General features: G+C 42.9%; 1 protein-coding gene across 1 annotated transcript in view; it reads right to left on the bottom strand.

Annotated features, from left to right (window-relative positions):
• Window positions 1–17355, bottom strand: part of PRKCE (protein kinase C epsilon) — a 736834-nt gene that overhangs the window by 287750 nt on the left and 431729 nt on the right. The window contains exons 5-6 of the mRNA XM_033935756.1: window positions 15777–15862; window positions 13149–13278 (exon numbers count right to left, since the gene is read on the bottom strand). Of these exons, the coding sequence (XP_033791647.1) occupies window positions 13149–13278; window positions 15777–15862 (216 nt within the window). The remainder of the gene's footprint in view (window positions 1–13148; window positions 13279–15776; window positions 15863–17355) is intronic.

Genomic DNA, 17355 nt, shown 5'->3' on the forward strand with positions numbered 1-17355 from the left:
CCACGTGGATATCCCATTTTCTCTTAAAATCTGACACGTTGTTGGCCTCAATTACTTGCTGAGGTAGCTCGTTCCAATGATCGACCACCCTTTCGGTGAAGAAGTATTTCCTGGTATCACCATGAAATTTCCCTCCCTTGACTTTCAGCGAGTGCCCTCTGGTGACCGAGGGCCCTGTAAGACAGAAGATATCATCCTTCACCTCTATACGTCCCGTAATATACTTAAAGGTTTCAATCATGTCTCCCCTCTCTCTTTGTTCCTCCAGCGAGTACATCCGCAGTTTTTTTAGCCTTTCTTCATATGTGAGATCCCTGAGCCCCAAGACCATCTTGGTAGCCGTTCGCTGAACCGACTCTACGCGTTCCACTATTTTATTTTTTACAATTGTTTCCACTATTTTGCCTTGCACTGAAGTCAGGCTTAACGTTCTGTAATTTCCCGGATCTCGCCCGAAACCTTTTTTAAAGATCGGTGTTAACACCGGCCACCCTCCAAACTTCAGGTACCACAGATGATTTTAGCAACAGGTTACAGATCACTAACAGCAGATCCCTTTAAATGAGGAAGGAACATGGCTCAAAAGCAGACAGGCAGTGATTTGTTGCTGCCAATTTAAGATTTCTATATAGTTCTCACAATGCCCTTGCCCTTGGAAATAGCAAAGCAAGCAAAAGGATGTTAGTAAGGGGACCGTCAACAAAATTTAGCTTACAATGCCCTCTTGTGGAACTACACAGAAAGACTTAAAAGCTCTTTGAATCCTGATGGGCATCTAGGGGCATTTCTGAGTAAATATGCAGGTATATTTTACTATATCAAAGTAGTTTCTTTTTGAAAATGATCAAATGTAAAATACACAAGTGTATAACATCTGCAAATTTTGCCCAAGAAGTGGATGAGAATAATAATAACTTTATTTTTGTATACCGCAAATACCACAAAACAGTTCAGAGCGGTTCACAATGCAAGAGACTGTATATATACAGTGAAGATATAGAGAATCAATTGTCACAATGTAAGGGACTGTACATATACAGCGAAGATATAGAATCAATTGTCAAGTATAATGGTCATCAGTTTCAATTACAGGAGAGTACCGAGAGGGGAAGGAGAAGCTGAAGGAAAGGGAGTACATAGGACTGAGGGGGAGGGAAGGGAAAGACCGGGGAAGGAAGAGAGGTGAACATTGTGAAGATCCTACACACATATACTGTTTCCCTCCTCGAGTCAACTCTCCTCCCTCCTTAAGAACACTTCTGTTTAACTCAACTAAAAGTATGGGGTCCAATATTCAACAAGATTTAACCGACCAGAAACGGCTCCTAGCTGGTTAAATCACCTGTTCAGGGCTAGCCACTACTTATTCTCTGCATTTAACTGGTCAATGCCACTGAAAATAACCGATTAGCATTGAACTGAAAGCCAGCTATTTTTAGGGGGAGGGGGGTGACCAGGAGCGGAGTCGACACTTAGCCGGTTAACTGCATAAATATGACCACACTTCAGTCCTATATTTCCCTCCCTTTTACAAAGCCGCACTAGTGGCTGCCGCTCTGGTAACTTCCCCGAACCCCATAGGGATTTAAAGGGCTTCGGGGTTTTTGCCGCACAGCAGCTGCTAGCGTGGCTTTGTAAAACAGAGTTTATGTGGTAATCCATAGCCAGTTAAGTACTGAACATTGCAATTAGGGCTCCTTTTACAAAGCCGCAGTAGAGATTTCTTCCGCGAACTGGTGAGGTAAATACTCTGGCACTCATATAATTACTATGAGGTTCGGAGCATTTATCTCACCGGCCTGCGATAAAATCCTTTACCTCGGCTTTCTAAAAGTCGATATTAACTGGCTAAGCATTGATTATTTGATCATTTGAGGTTGAGGGGTGGTAGACTCAAGAGCAACGTAAGGAAATTCTTCTTTACGGAGAGGGTGGTGGATGCCTGGAATGCGCTCCCGAGAGAGGTGGTGGAGATGAAAATGGTGATGGATTTCAAAAAAGTGTGGGATGAACACAGAGGATCTAGAATCAGAAAATAATAGTAAATATTGAAGAACTAAGGCCAGTACTGGGCAGACTTGCACGGTCTGTGTCTGTATATGGTCTTTTGGTGGAGGATGGGCTGGGGAGGGCTTCAATGGCGGGGAGTGAGCTTTGACGGAGATTTCAGTAGTTGGAACCTAAGAACAGTACCGGGCAGAGCTTTGGATTCTTGCCCAGAAATAGCTAAGAAGAAGAAGAAAACAACAAATTTTTAGATTGAATCAAGTTGGGCAGACTAAATGGACCATTCGGGTCTTTATCTGCTGTCATCTACTATGCTATGTTCGGGAACCGGTATACCTGGAGGATACCGTGCAGAAAGATAGAGGGGAAGACTCACCGGATCACAGGCAAGACAGATCGAAAGGGACACAAGAGGGAAGGAAATGCAAGAAAGGAACAGGCCGTAAACTCAAATGTATGTACACGAACACAAGGAGCCTTAGGAATAAGATGGGTGAATTAGAGGCTATGGCACAAAACGATAACGTTGACATCATCAGCATCGTGGAAACATAGTGGACTGAGGAAAACATCTGGAACACTGTGCTACCGGGATACAAACTATACCGCAGAGACAGAATGGCTCAAAAAGGTGGGGACATTGCCATACACGTCAAAGAGGGAATTGAATCTACTGGAGAGAACACGCCACAACCGACGGATAAGTTAGAGTCTCTATGGGTCAAAATTCAGGGAACAAATGGACTGGAAATGAAGATTGGCATCTACTTCCGACCCCCAGGGCAATACGAAGAAATTGATGGAGAAATGACGGATGAGATTAAACGCAATTGCAAGGGAGGCAACGCAGTTATCATGGGTGACTTCAACTATCTGGGGATATACTGGAACCTAGGCACCTCCGGCTGCGCTAGGGAGACCAAGTTCCTGGATGCTTTAGGCAATTGCTTCCTGGAACAACTTGTCAAGAAAAATACAAGAGGAAATTCTAAATGGACTGCGAGGACCGTCACAAGGTGTAGAAGTAGAAGGGACGCTGGGAAACAGCGATCACAATGTGATCCGCTTCGACCTGGACGCAGGGGTGAAACATCGGTCCAGAACGACGGCCATGGCACTGAACTTGCGAAAAGGGAATTACGAAGGGATGAGACTCACGGTGGGGAAGAAGATTAAGAAGAGGATAAGCACTGTAAAATCACTAGAGCAAGCTTGGTCCCTTTTTAAGGACACAGTCACCAAGCGCAAAATCTATATATACTGTGTATCAACAAGAGATCCAAGAGGAAAAAGAACAAAGAACCAGCATGGCTCACTGTAGAGGTAAAGGAAGCGATTAGAGGCAAGAAAACTTTGTTTAAGAAATGGAAAATGTCAAAAACGGATGAAAACTGAAATAAACACAAACAACATTAATGCAGGTGCCATAAGACGGTAAAAGGGGCCTAAAAGACTACGAGGAAAAAATAGCCAAGGAGGCGAAAAACTTCAAGCCGCTCTTTAGATATATTAAGGGGAAATGACCCGCGAAGGAAGTGGTGGGACCGTTGGATGACCATGGAATAAAGGGAGTGCTAAAGGAGGACAAAGCAATCGCTGACAAACTGAACACATTTTTTGCGTCTGTATTTACCGAAGAGGATATACACGGCATACCGGAACCCATCAGGCTATATACTGGAAATGAAGACAGAAAACTGACAGGTTTGGCAGTCAGTCTAGAAGAGGTATGCAGGCAGATTGATAGGCTTAAGAGCGATAAATCCCCGGGACCGGATGGCATGCATCCGAGGGTCATCAAGGAACTGAAAGGGACTATAGCTGAACTGCTTCAATTAATAGCCAATCTGTCGATCAAATCGGGAAAGATTCTGGAAGACTGGAAGGTGGCGAATGCTACGCCGATCTTCAAAAAAGGTTCGAGGGGAGATCCGGGAAACTACAGACCGGTGAGTCTGACCTCGGTACCAGGAAAGATGGTAGAGGCGCTGATAGAGGATCGCATCATTTTCACCTTGACGGACACGGGCTGATGAGGACCAGCCAGCACGGTTTCAGCAAAGGCAGATCTTGTTTAATGAACTTGCTGCACTTCTTCGAGGGAGTAAAGAGGCGGATAGACAAAGATTTTCAGAAGGCGGTCGACAAAGTTCCACATGAACGACTACTTCAGAAAATTGCAAGCCATTGAATCGAGGGTGAAATACTCACATGGATTAAAAACTGGCTGGAGCATAGGAAACAGAGAGTGGGGGTAAATTATCGGACTGGAAGAGCGTCACCAGTGGGCTGCCACAGGGCTTGGTGCTTGGACTCATGCTCTTCAACATCTTTATAAATGATCTGGACATTGGTACAATGAGTGAGGTGATTAAATTTGCAGACTATACGAAGTTATTCAGAGTAGTGAAGACACAGGGGGATTGCGAAGATTTGCAACGTGACATTATCAAGCTCGAGAAATGGGCATCAACATGGCAAATGAGGTTCAACGTGGATAAGTGTAAAATGATGCATGTCGGTAACAAAAATCTCATGCACGAATACAGGAATGATAAAGAAGGGGATCACAAACAGATTGGAGAAGGTTATCATGCCGCTGTACCGGGCCATGGTGCGCCCTCACCTGGAGTACTGTGTCCAGCACTGGTCGCTGTACATGAAGAAGGACATGGTACAACTCGAAAAGGTCCAGAGAAGAACGACTAAAATGGTTAAAGGGCTGGAGGAATTGCCGTACAGCGAGAGATTGGAGAAACTGGGCCTCTTCTCCCTTGAAAAGAGGAGACTGAAAGGGGACATGATAGAAACATTCAAGATAATGAAGGGAATAGACTTAGTAGATAAAGACAGGTTGTTCACCCTCTCCAAGTTAGGGAGAACGTGAGGGCACTCTCTAAAGTTGAAAGGAGATAGATTCCGTACAAACGTAAGGAAGTTCTTCTTCAGCCAGAGAGTGGTAGAAAACTGGAACGCTCTTCTGGAGTCTGTTATAGAGGAAAACACCCTCCAGGGATTCAAGACAAAATTGGACAAGTTCCTGCTAAATTGGAACATTTGTAGGTGAAGCTGGACTCATTTAGAGCACTGGCCTTTGACCTAAGGGCCGCCGCGTGAGCAAACTGCTAGGCACAATCGACCACTGGTCTGACCCAGCAGTGGCAATTTTTATGTTCTTATGTTACTATGGTTACCTGACTCCAAAAACCCAGAAATTCAATGCTGGGGTCCAAGTTTCCAAGGTTATTTATATTTTAATATACCGACCCCTCAGCGTGTATCTGGCCAGTTTACAAAGCTAAAAGCATAAAAGTAAATGTAAAAACGGGGTAAAACGGTGAAACATAAAGTAGACGAAGACGGTGACATACCTGGACTTGAGGGAGTGGGGGGAAAGGAAAGTTTAGAATTACATTGTAAAAAGTAAATGGAGGTATGAGGGGAGGGGGAGAAACATCAGGGAACGGGTGTCGCTTCGTAGTAGCAGTTCTTTTCTGGAGTGTGTCGCAGTTCAAGAGGGTTATGGTCCAACCTGGCCCAGCTTTGAATTTCCAGGTTTAACGCTGGTGGAGATCAGCATAATGCTCGTTGTCACCAGCTGAATGTTGGGCCCATGCACCGTCCGAAAGGAAGACAACTTTCAACCTGGGCAATTCCTCCATGTAGATACATATTTAGGGGGGGTAAAGGTACAAGATCCTTTATCTGACACGTCATTTAAGGTTGAAGGTATGGGTCCAGTCCAACATGTTTGTGTTTGAAGTGCTTGAAGGTTTTAATGTTTGCCTTATTTTCAAAATGAAAAGAAAGTCAGGTGGCAATTTTACGGTCTTAAGAACATAAGAACTGCCGCTGCTGGGTCAGACCAGTGGTCCATTGTGCCCAGCAGCCCTTAGGTCAAAGACCAGTGCCCTAACTGAGTCTAGCCTTACCTGCGTTCATTCTGGTTCAGCAGGAACTTGTCCAACCTTGTCTTGAATCCCTGGAGGGTGTTTTCCCCCTATAACAGCTTCTGGAAAAGCATTCCAGATTTCTACCACTCTCTGGGTGAAGAAGAACTTCCTTACGTTTGTACGGAATCTATTCCCTTTTAACTTTAGTGAGTGCCCTCCCGTTCTCTTCACCTTGGAGAGGGTGAACAATCTCTCTTTCTCTAAATCAATTTCCTTCAATATCTTGAATGTTTCGATCATGTCCCCTCTCGGTCTCCTCTTTTCAAGGGAGAAGAGGCCCAGTTTCTTTAGCCTCTCATTGTACGGCAACTCCTCCAGTCCTTTGACCATTTTTGTCGCTGTTCTTTGGATCCTTTCGAGTAGTATTATGTCCTTTTTCGTGTACGGCAACCATTGTTGGACGTAGTATTCCAGGTGGGGGCGTACCATGGCCTGGTACAGTGGCATGATAACCTTCTCAGATCTGTTTGTGATCCCCTTTTTAATCATTCCTAGCATTCTGTTTGCCCTATTCACCACCGGTGCGCATTGCGTGGATGGTTTCATTGTCTACAAGTACTTCCAAATCTCTTTCTTGGGGGCTCTTTCCGAGTACAGCACCGGACATCCTGTATTCGTGTCTTATAGTCTGTCTTTTTCTGACTTAACATCACCATTTCAAAATCTGAAGAGTTCCAAAATGCAAAATATGCCTGGTCCCAAGGATTTCGGATGAAGGATCTCGTACCTGTACAAGTTTGACTGAGCATCCTCACTGCTCATGACACTGCGCTGGCTTCCAAGCTCAAACCGATTTTAAGGGTTTAGGTTCAGCTTTTAAGATGTTACATAGTGACTGTCCATATTATATAGATGTTCTTAGAAATACGTAGGTTCCCAACTATAGGTGCACATGAAAAAATCTGAACCGCTATTTTCATCCACAACTAGGTCGATGCCAACACAGAGACTTTTTTTTTTAGTACATTCTTCCCACGTCTATGAAATTTATTATCATCTGAGTTAAGATGTAAAAATAATTTAACTAAATTCCAGAAATTTGAAAACCTGGCTGGCGGTTCAATACATATCATCAGTGATTTAAATGATGCTAGTTTTCTTTTATGATGCGTAATTAATTTTTTAACCTCCCCTCTTTTATTAAGCTGCGGTAGAGTTTTCTATCGCGGCCTGGGGCACTAAATTCTCCAATGCTCATAGGAATTCTACGAGCGTCGGAGCAACATCAGAGTAATTAGCGCTCTGGGGCTGGGGGCGGGAGTTAAATTTGTTACCAATACATAAGAACATAAGAAATGCCTCCGCTGGGTCAGACCTGAGGTCCATCGCGCCCAGCAGTCCGCTCACGCGGCGGCCCAACAGGTCCAGGACCTGTGCAGTAAATTTCTATCTATACCCCTCTATCCCCTTTTCCAGCAGGAATTTGTCCAGTCCTTTCTTAAACCCCAGTTCCGTACTCTGCCCTATAACGTCCTCTGGAATTGCATTCCAGGTGTCCACTACACGTTGTGTAAAGAAGAACTTTGCTGTGGAATTATTTTTAGGTGGATTTCCATTTATTGTAAACCATTTTCAACCTTTGATTAAAATGCTCATCCCTATGCTGCTTTTAGAAAACAGGGACGCAATCTTCGATTCCATTGTCCTATGAGGTGGTCATCTGTGGGACATTGTTGTCAACTAAACCTCCGTTTGAAAAATATAAAAGCAGACTCCTTATTATTATGGCCGGGATAGCCATGCAAATGATTACCAAGAACTGGAAAAATTGGGACACACTTAATTTTTCCTTTTGGTGGGGAAACTTTATGTTTATGTTATAAATATGAAAAAATGAATTCAGAAATATCGTGTCATAATAAACTATTTAAATTAACATGGGGTCCATTGACAAATTTTGTTAACTCTGATTAGCTGGATTATGCCTTTATTTCCTATTTGATTTGCACATCCAGGGAGGTTGGGTAATATATTTTGTTGTATTCATTGATCGATTGTAAGTGCTGTTAATTGTCCGTATATATTTAATGCACTGTTCTCAAATTGAAAATTAATAAAGATTTATAAAAAAAAAAGAAAACAGGGAAGCAATAGGCCTCTTCCTGGACTTTTAAAGATAGTCACCCTGTTATAAAATTACTCCCGTAGAGTATTTTCAATGTATACTTTCCATTTAAGTCTCCTTCTGTTTTTATTTAGCGCAGCTAGTAGTTTTTAGATGAATGAAATTAGGAGGCCCAGTAAAGTGACTGGCAAAGGAAATTCAAGATTAATGACCTTGCTAATATTAACTTACTAAAAACATCGAAAAGCTCACTTAGCAGCCCACTTGGCTTGATGTGAAAACCACATAAACTTAATCTTGGGTGCGATTTATTCTCATGCTTTTGGTAAGGTGGGAATTTGTCAGCTCAGACCTGCTGGAGCCATATGACAAGATGGCAGCGGTAGGTGGCAAGCCACACGCCGACGTGCCGAGAGAGGAAATGTATGTCTTCTTGTATAAATAGGAGGAAAAAAATAAGATAAGCTACAAGATCCTTGCACAGGTCAAAGGCTAACAGATGGAAAAGTGCTATTTTGGGGAGTGATTTATCCACAGCCTGGTCTTGATCAAGATTATCATCCATTGTGCTAAGGACCACTGGCTGTGGACTGCACACACGAGCCTGAAACGGGAGACAGATATCAAGTTTCAAGTTTATTCAATTTTTGATGAATCGCCTATTACAGATTCTAGGCGATGTACATATTACAATTTAGATAGAAGAAACTTACAAAATAAATACAAATTTCAAATTTAAAACTATACATACATGAGTTTGAGGAAAAGGGATAAAAGTTACAATATTTGGGTATAGTTAAAAGAGGAAAAAACAATAGGAAGGGTATTTTAAAACCAAAGCACCATGTAAGAAATAAATTTTAAAATATTTGAAAAAAACTAGTTTTAAAAATCATAGGCATCTTTAAATAAATAAGTCTTTAAAAGTGTTTTAAATTTTACAATATCTAGTTCCGATCGAATAAACTGAGGTAGAGTATTCCACCATTGAGGGCCCATAACTGTAAAAATATCTAATCTTCTGGTCCCAATAATCTTTAATGACGGTACCGAAAGGAGGTTTTGTTCAGATGATCGCAGAGAGCGTTTTGGTTTATAAGGAATTAATAATTTGGAAATGAACTGTGGTTCATTAGATGCTAATGTCTTAAAAATAAGAAACATTATTTTAAACATGATCCTATGACCGATAGGTAACCAGTGCGCATCTTTCAAGAGAGGGGAAACATGGTCAAACTTTTTTGCATTATAAATTAATTTTACGGCTGTATTCTGGATTATCTGTAATCTCCTTTTTTCCTTATTAGTAATATTTAAAAATAAAGCGTTACAATAATCGATTTTTGATATTATAAACGAATGGATTAATATTTTCAAAGATGAAGTAGTAAGAAATTTGGAAATTGCCCTAATTTGACGAAGTTTATAAAAACAGTTTTTAACTATGAGGGAAATATGGTCATGGTATGAAAGCTTCTCATCAATCAATATCACAAGGATTTTAACCGAGGGAACCAAATTAATTTGAATGTTATTAAGATGAAAAGGTTTTATAAGTGTTATTTCATTATCTCATTAACTGTTGGATAAGAAGCTCCATGGATTTGGGAAGAATGGCATGTTCTGTAGATACATTAGAGTGATGAAGACTGATAATTTTAGAGCTACAGTGGTTGGTAGTTGGAAAACAAATGGCTTTCCAATCAGGCCAGGGGGTCAGGCAAGGCTGCCTTCTCTCGGTTATTCTGCTTGCTGTAGACTTCTTCACAGAACACAACAGACAACATACAAGCAGGGATGTGGAGTTGGTAGATAAATCATTCGACTCCGACTCCTCAGTTTCTGATACCCACGACTCCGACTCCGACTCCAGGTACCCAAAATTGTCTTCGACTTCTCGACTCCAACTCCACAGCCCTGCATACAAGTGCATCTAAGTCCAACTTTGAACGTTTCCCACGAGACGTCCAAAAGTAGGGGCAGGGAAATGGCCATTTTCAGGTGGGGATCATGAAAGGAGCTGCCGTGGCAGCTTTAAACTTAAAATTAACTCCAGTATGGGACTAAGGGAGCCGGCCATAAACAACCAGCTGCTGGGAAGGGACAGGGAGGAGGGGGAATTCTGCTGCTGCTGCACAGGGACGTGGAGGGGGAGGGAAATACCGCTGCTGCTGCACAGAGAAGTGGAGGGGAGGGAAATACTGCTGCTGCACAGGGAAGTGGGGTGGGGGAGGGAAATGCTGCTGCACAGGGAAATGGAGGAGGGAATGCTGCTGCGGCTGCTGCACAGGGAAGTGGGGGGGAGGGTATTGCTGCTGCTACATAGGGGGCAGGGAGACAGACAGATAGAAAGAAAGAAAGAAAGATAGACAGCGGGAGGGAGGGAGAAAAAAGGATAGACAGTAGGAGAGAGACAGAAAGAAAGGAAGAAAGACACAGGGGCAGGGAGAGAGACAGACAGAAAGACAGACAGACAGCGGGAGGGAGAGAGACAGAAAGAAAGATAGGGGCAAGGAGAGAGACAGAAAGAAAGAAAGACAGACAGACATATATTCTAGCACCCGTTAATGTAACGGGCTTAAAGACTAGTTTCTAAATAAAATGCATGTTAGCATGAAACCTGAAATGATAACTGCTTTCCTCTCTCCCTCATACCGGCATGATTGACAATGTGTTTCTAAAGGTTATGTTTTTCTGCCAAAAGCAGGACGGTTGTTCCTTTTTACATATAGAAAAGCACCGAGAAGACAGGTTCACCCAGACATTGATGCTTCTTATCTAAATGAAGGTTCGCATAAAGGACCCCTGAGGAAGGCAAATTATTTCCTGAATCACTGCCCGTGTTGTGTCTGGCCTTCAGCCAAGCATCAAAGATAAAGTGTAATCACTGCACTATCTGTCACAGATTGCTGTATTGTTTTATTTCATGACTTGTACATTTTATATTTTACAATGTTTGTGTAATAAATCACTATACATTAACTTGCTGACCATCCAGGAACTTGTTCCACATTACATGTTTTTGGAATTTTTGATTTGTTTGTGGAACTCTGGTCCTTCCCTGTGAAACTTTGGTCCGCTCCTATCTGCGGGCCTCTCCATTGGCACTTTGGATTTTAACTGTTTCTTTCAAACAGCTCCTTTAGAACATATACAGGTAATTATCGCTGTAGGGTGAATAGATAGAAACAAAACATTTTTGAGTAACAAAAGCCTTCCAAACCCATTTTTTTCTATCTGCTTCAGCTACTCACGGATCTAACTGACCTCCAGTTTATTAGACAACGGTCCCACACTCGCGGCCCCCAGGTAATGTTCTGCGGCCCGCGGTCTGGCCGGCTCTCTTACATTCCCTGGCCAAAGTTATTTTTAAGTTAAAAGCTGCTGCGGCGGCGGCTCCTCTCACGAGCCGCACCTGCATCGGAGAAGGCTTCCGACACAGGCGGGGATTGTGAGAGGAGCCGCCGCGGCAGCTTTAAACTTAAAAATAACTCCGGTAAGGGACTAAGGGAGCCGGCCATAAACAACCAGCTGCTGGAAAGGGAAGGGAGGGGGGAGGGGGAATGCTGCTGCTGCTGCTGCACAGGGACATGGAGGGGGAGGGAAATACCGCTGCTGCTGCTGCTGCTGCACAGAGAAATGGAGGGGAAAGGAAATATTGCTACTGCACAGGGAAGTGGGGTGATGGGAGGGAAATGCTGCTGCACAGGGAAATGGAGGGGGAGAGAATGCTGCTGTGGCTGCTGCACAGGGAAGTGTGGTGGGGGGAGGGACATGCTACTGCACAGGGAAATGGAGGGGGGGAAATGCTGCTACTACATAGGGGGTAGGGAGACAGACAGATAAAAAAAAGACAGATAGCGGGAGGGAGGGAGAAAGAAAGAAAGATAGACAGTGGGAGGGAGGCAGAAAGAAAGGAAGAAAGACACAGGGGCAGGGAGAGAGACAGAAAGACAAAGGGGGCCAGGGAGAGAGACAGACAGAGAGAAAGACAGACAGCGGGAGGGAGAGAGAGAAAGAAAGACAGACATATATTCTAGCACCCGTTAATGTAATGGGCTTAAAGACTAGTAAATTAATAATGCATGTGATTGTTAGGCAGACTGGATGGATCGTTCAGGTTTTTACCTGCCATCATTTACTAAGTTACTATCTACTTCAGAGTTGTGTTCTATTGTGAGTCGGTGCCAGTTTTTCCCAAGTCATTCCTGGAGTATCCCCTTGCCAGCCAGGTTTTCAGGATATCAACAATGAATATGCATGAAAGAGATTTGCATACAATGGAGGCAGTGTACGCAAACAAATCTCATGTATATTCATTGTAGATATCCTGAAAACCTGACTGGCAAAGGGGCTGACTTGGAAGACATTGGTCTATGGCAAGGGTAAGGAACTGCGGTCCTTGAGAGCCGTATTCCAGTCGGGTTTTCAGAATTTCCCCAATGAATATGCATGAGATCTATTTGCATGCACTGCTTTCAAAGCATATTCATTGGGGAAATCCTGAAAACCCAACTGGAATATGGCTCTCGAGGATCGGAGTTCCCTACCCCTGGTCTATGGCATACAGTAGGTTCTTAAACTTGTCCTGGGGGACCCCCCAGCAGGGATCTCTAGAAACCCTGACTGACTGGGGGTCCCCCAGGACAGGTTTAAGAACCACTGCCACAGAGGGAAATTCTAGAACTGGGCATCTGGTAGGAGTCTAGTCTATTAAGGAATGTAGGTGCCAGCGTTCCTTTATAGGAGACTAGTATAGGAAGTGCATGTGGGTGCCTATAAAGACATCAAGACGCCTATGTCTTTATATAGCCTCATGGAAAAATCCAACAATGTCCAGTAAAATGTATCCGAGATGGTGTCCATGCACATGCATGAAGAATGCTTGGATTTTACAGACTACAAGTGTTCTTTGTGACCCTGCCCATATTTCTCTCTCTTCAGGCCATGTAAGGTACTTTATACATGCATAACTCTTGAGGTAATATTAGAAGAGCCTTTTCTTCTTGATAAAACAGTGTTTACCTGTGAAAAGCTTATAAAAAGTTTATGAAAAAAGGTAACTTTCTCCTAAACATTTTTGCTAAGAAACTGACAACAAACACGCTCGTATTAATTCCTACCTTTGCATTGTAAACCTTGCCTCATGAGACCCCACAGCAATGAACCACAGTGGTCACAGAACGTGGGAACTTTGTAGTTGTGATTTCCAAACTTGTGGGGCATGTTGACACTGAAGCGCTGGGAGCCCACCTGCCATGAGAGCAAAGCGTGAGTTACGAACATCAATATCGAAATTTTAATTTACAACTAATATAGAAAAAAGGGAAATATCAAGAGACTCCCGTCACATAGCAATGTTCTAAAAAAAAATAAAAATAGGATGTACTAACAGCTTTCTAAAATACATGTAATACTACGACTTGGTAACTTTGCGTTAATAAATTCCCTATTCAGAAATATTGGGGCATCAGAGGTTTTTCGTTTGATAGAAAGGTCATAAATATTTCATTGGACGTCTGGACCTCTCTCTACATTGCTTAATCATCTGCCCTTAATCCCCTGGATTCTACTTACGGCACCCAGAATTGTGCACCCAAATCTGTGCATGTGCCCAAGACACATGCAAGTCAATTGAGTAACGAGCCATTTTCCATTAATGATTGAGTGCTAACAACCAATGATTAATGTTAATTGGCACTCATTAAAATCTGGGCATGCCTCTAGTTGTGTGTTATTCTATAAGGCATAGCACCAAACTCTACCCAAAAAGGAGCGTGATCATGGGCATGTTAGAGGCATTCCAAAAAGCTGCGTGTAGAATTACAGAACACAACCTCAGCGGGCCTAACTTGGGTGCCACACACAACTCAAATTTGGCTACTTAAATGTGCATTGTCCAATCAATCATTCAAGAACACTGTAAGTATTCAATTTCTCAACAGCGGCCATGATCTATATCAGTGTTCTTCAACCACCGGTCCGTGGACCGGTGCCGGTCCACAGAAATTTCCAGCCGGTCCACAGGGCTACTACATGCATCAGGCCCAAAACAGTGTTCACGGTGCGATCGATGCGGCATTATCTTCGAGCCAACTCCCTCTTCCTCACTGATTCAATGCACAAAGCCACGGGCAGTGGCTCCTACGCACGTCCTGCACCTGAACCAGAAGCCTTCTCTTTGACGCTGCAAAGACAGAGGGAAGGCTTCCAGATGAGGCACGGGACACCCAAGGAGCCGCTGCCCGCAGTTTTGTGTACTGCATCAGTGAGGAAGAGGGAACCGGCCTGAAGATAACACCGGGGGCAGCATAAAATGGTCAGGCGGGAGCAGGCCAGAGGGTAAGGCATAGCATGGAGGGAGGGAGACAACAAAGGTAGGGGGGAATGATTTTATTTTTGAATTTAGTGATTGAATTATGTCAATTTTGAGACTTTACGTCTGCTGTCAGTGTGCTTTGTGTAGTTTAATTTTGTGGTTAACCATTATGTGTTGTTAATAAGATTATATTGTGTATCTGTGAAAAATGAATGGAAAAAAATAGTGTCACAATTAGTACTATTATGGGGCGGGGTATGGGGTGGCGATTGGGTAGAGATGGGCCCACAACTTAGCCCAGTATTCTTCAACCGCCGGTCCATGGACCGATGCCGGTCCACAGAATAATTATTTTATTTCTGCCGGTCCATAGGTGTAAAAAGGTTGAAAAACACTGATCTACATTATACATATTTCATTCATCCCAAGGATCATCAGAATGCCATATGAGTAATATAACTCAATAGTGGCCATAATCTTCATCGATCCTTATAAATTTTCTTTTGCATTCTAAATGTGGTTATTTAACACTTTTATTCAATTTCCCTTTATATTTATGTTTTGACTTAGCTTTTTTTGCAGCGACACCCCTCGCCGACGCATTTCTATCTCTTTTTCAGGGTCGGGGGATGTGCATGTCTATTTAAGCTGACGGTTTTTGCCTTGTCGCTTCATCTCACATACGCTGCCGCCGTAAATTTATAAGGATCGATGAAGGCTTTTTGGTGTCATGCTCTGGTACACAGGGTATCCTGGCTTCTAAACAAGGCACGTGTCAAGGGTAGACACCGTGTTTCCCAGAAAATAAGCCTTAGTGCGTTTTTGGGAGCACAAATTAATACAAGACCCTGTCTTATTTTCGGGGAAACATCTACCATCTGCCTGCTCACCTATTTATATACCTACTGACCCACTCACCTAGGTACCCCTTACCCATCAATTTACCATCCTGCCTACCCATCAATCCACCCATTTACTTAACCACCACTAGACCTTCTCCCTCACCCACTTATCTAACTACCCATCCACTTGCCTAACCACCTCTCTACCAACTCAACTACCTACTTTCCTATACATGCTATGGACCAGAAAGTCCCTTCATATTGACTGATGAAGATGAAAGCCTCCTCCTTTTCTTCTTATGCACCTCCTATGTGGTGGCCATTTTCAAAAAGATATGGGTTCAGCTGAGGTCACCAGCTTGCATAGAATTCCATAGGCAGGTCCTTTTGATGCTTAAAATGCCTTCTCATTTTAAATAGGAGAGTGAAATCAAGCTAAAGAAAGTGCATGCTAGAACAGAACGAAAAAACCCCCAACATACTAAGGTCCTCAATAATTCTGTTGAACTTACGGAAGAAAAGGCAATTTAACTGAGCAGAAATGGTAATATTTTTTCAAGTGATGTCACTCTGGTTACGTAATTGTTTACCTCATCGGGTGTCTCCTGCTTCTTTAGACCAGCGCATTTCGTTATGATAAGCTCATGGCACCTCTTATGGACTACACAAGTGCAAACTGCAAACAAAGGAGACGAAAAGTTGAGCTTTTCTGCCATCGAGCTCTGAAGGAAGAAGATTAGAGATCAACAACCGCTAAATCCCTCTGTGTACCTTAATTGCCTGAGGTGCAATATTTCACTTGCTGGCAGTGTATATTTCTAAAATATTTAGACATCACAGCTCACAACATTTCGGCACGGGGCTGTCAGCGTTAGTGATGAATCCTGCTTCAGTCAGACCGTTTTAACCCTGTCATTAAGGAACATCCTTTGGTAAGTCACAGCCCAAATTTCAGCCTCGGTTCAATGGCTGCCTACTCTAAATTTAGGACTTTTGGTTGGTATTACAAGTCAGGCAAGGAAATGAATTTTGTTCTGCACCTCGTTCCTCAATTTGGACTCATAATAGATCTCACAATCTGCTAAGAGCTATTATGGGCCTGATTTGATTTGAATACTTACCACTATAGAATAGGCCCTCATGGCTTGATTTTATAAACCAGTGTATCGCAAACTGTATGCTGAGGCACACGAGTGTGTCCCGAGCATGACTGCTTACAGGTCATGCCTCTCACAGCGAGAGGCACGTTCTATCGTCAGTCAACCGGCACCTGCGCCTCTCTTCCTCGCCAGTGCCTCTGCTCCTTCTTCTCACCTCTCCTTCTGCAGCACCCCCCCCCACCAGTGCTAATAGGAGACTCAGGGCCACGGTTGGAAGACATCCGTGCATGCGCTTGATGTCACTGTGGCGACGTCCACGCGTTTCCTGGTGCCCTCCAGTTGCAGCCCTGAGATTCGTGTGCCAGCAACTTGAAAAGTCTGCGACGCACCGTGTCTGTGACAAATGGCGTTTGCGACAAAAGGTGCCTACGACACACGGTGTTTACGACAAATGGTGCCTAACTTAGTAAAACGCCTGGGAAAATGGCGTTTTATTTATTTAAAATTTTTTGATGCCATTTATTAAAAAAAAAAACTAAACGGTTTACATCAATTAAAACATACATAAGATAAAAAGAAACCATATCATAAAATCTAATTAAATAAATAAAAAGAATAAAAAAAATAAATAAAAAGATAATAAAAGAATTTCTTCTCTTCAAGTGTCAACTAATAAATCACAAGAATACAATGGCAAACATGGTAAAACAGATTATTTTCTCGACAAGCCAACTGATATGATAATATGAGGAGAAATTTACCGCGTGCCATTCAAAGTTAGGGGCCATTTACAGAATCATGCTTAATGGCGCTTTACTCAAGTTAGGTGTTGGTAGACATCAAAAATTTAGGCGACATATATTTGGCCGGAGTTTTCTTGGCCTAAATTCTTGATGCCTAAGGCAGTTGCCTCACCGGCACCTAACAATAATAATAATAATAATCATTACTTTATTTTTATATATCACAAATAGTTCAGAGCGGTTTACAGAGGAAGAGGCTGTATACAGACAGCGATAGTGCAAAAAACTTTCAAAATGACATTTGCATGTTAAGATAAATCGAGTTT

The sequence above is a fragment of the Geotrypetes seraphini genome, chromosome 3 (genome assembly GCF_902459505.1).
Source record: "Geotrypetes seraphini chromosome 3, aGeoSer1.1, whole genome shotgun sequence".
Lineage (NCBI taxonomy): Eukaryota > Metazoa > Chordata > Amphibia > Gymnophiona > Dermophiidae > Geotrypetes > Geotrypetes seraphini.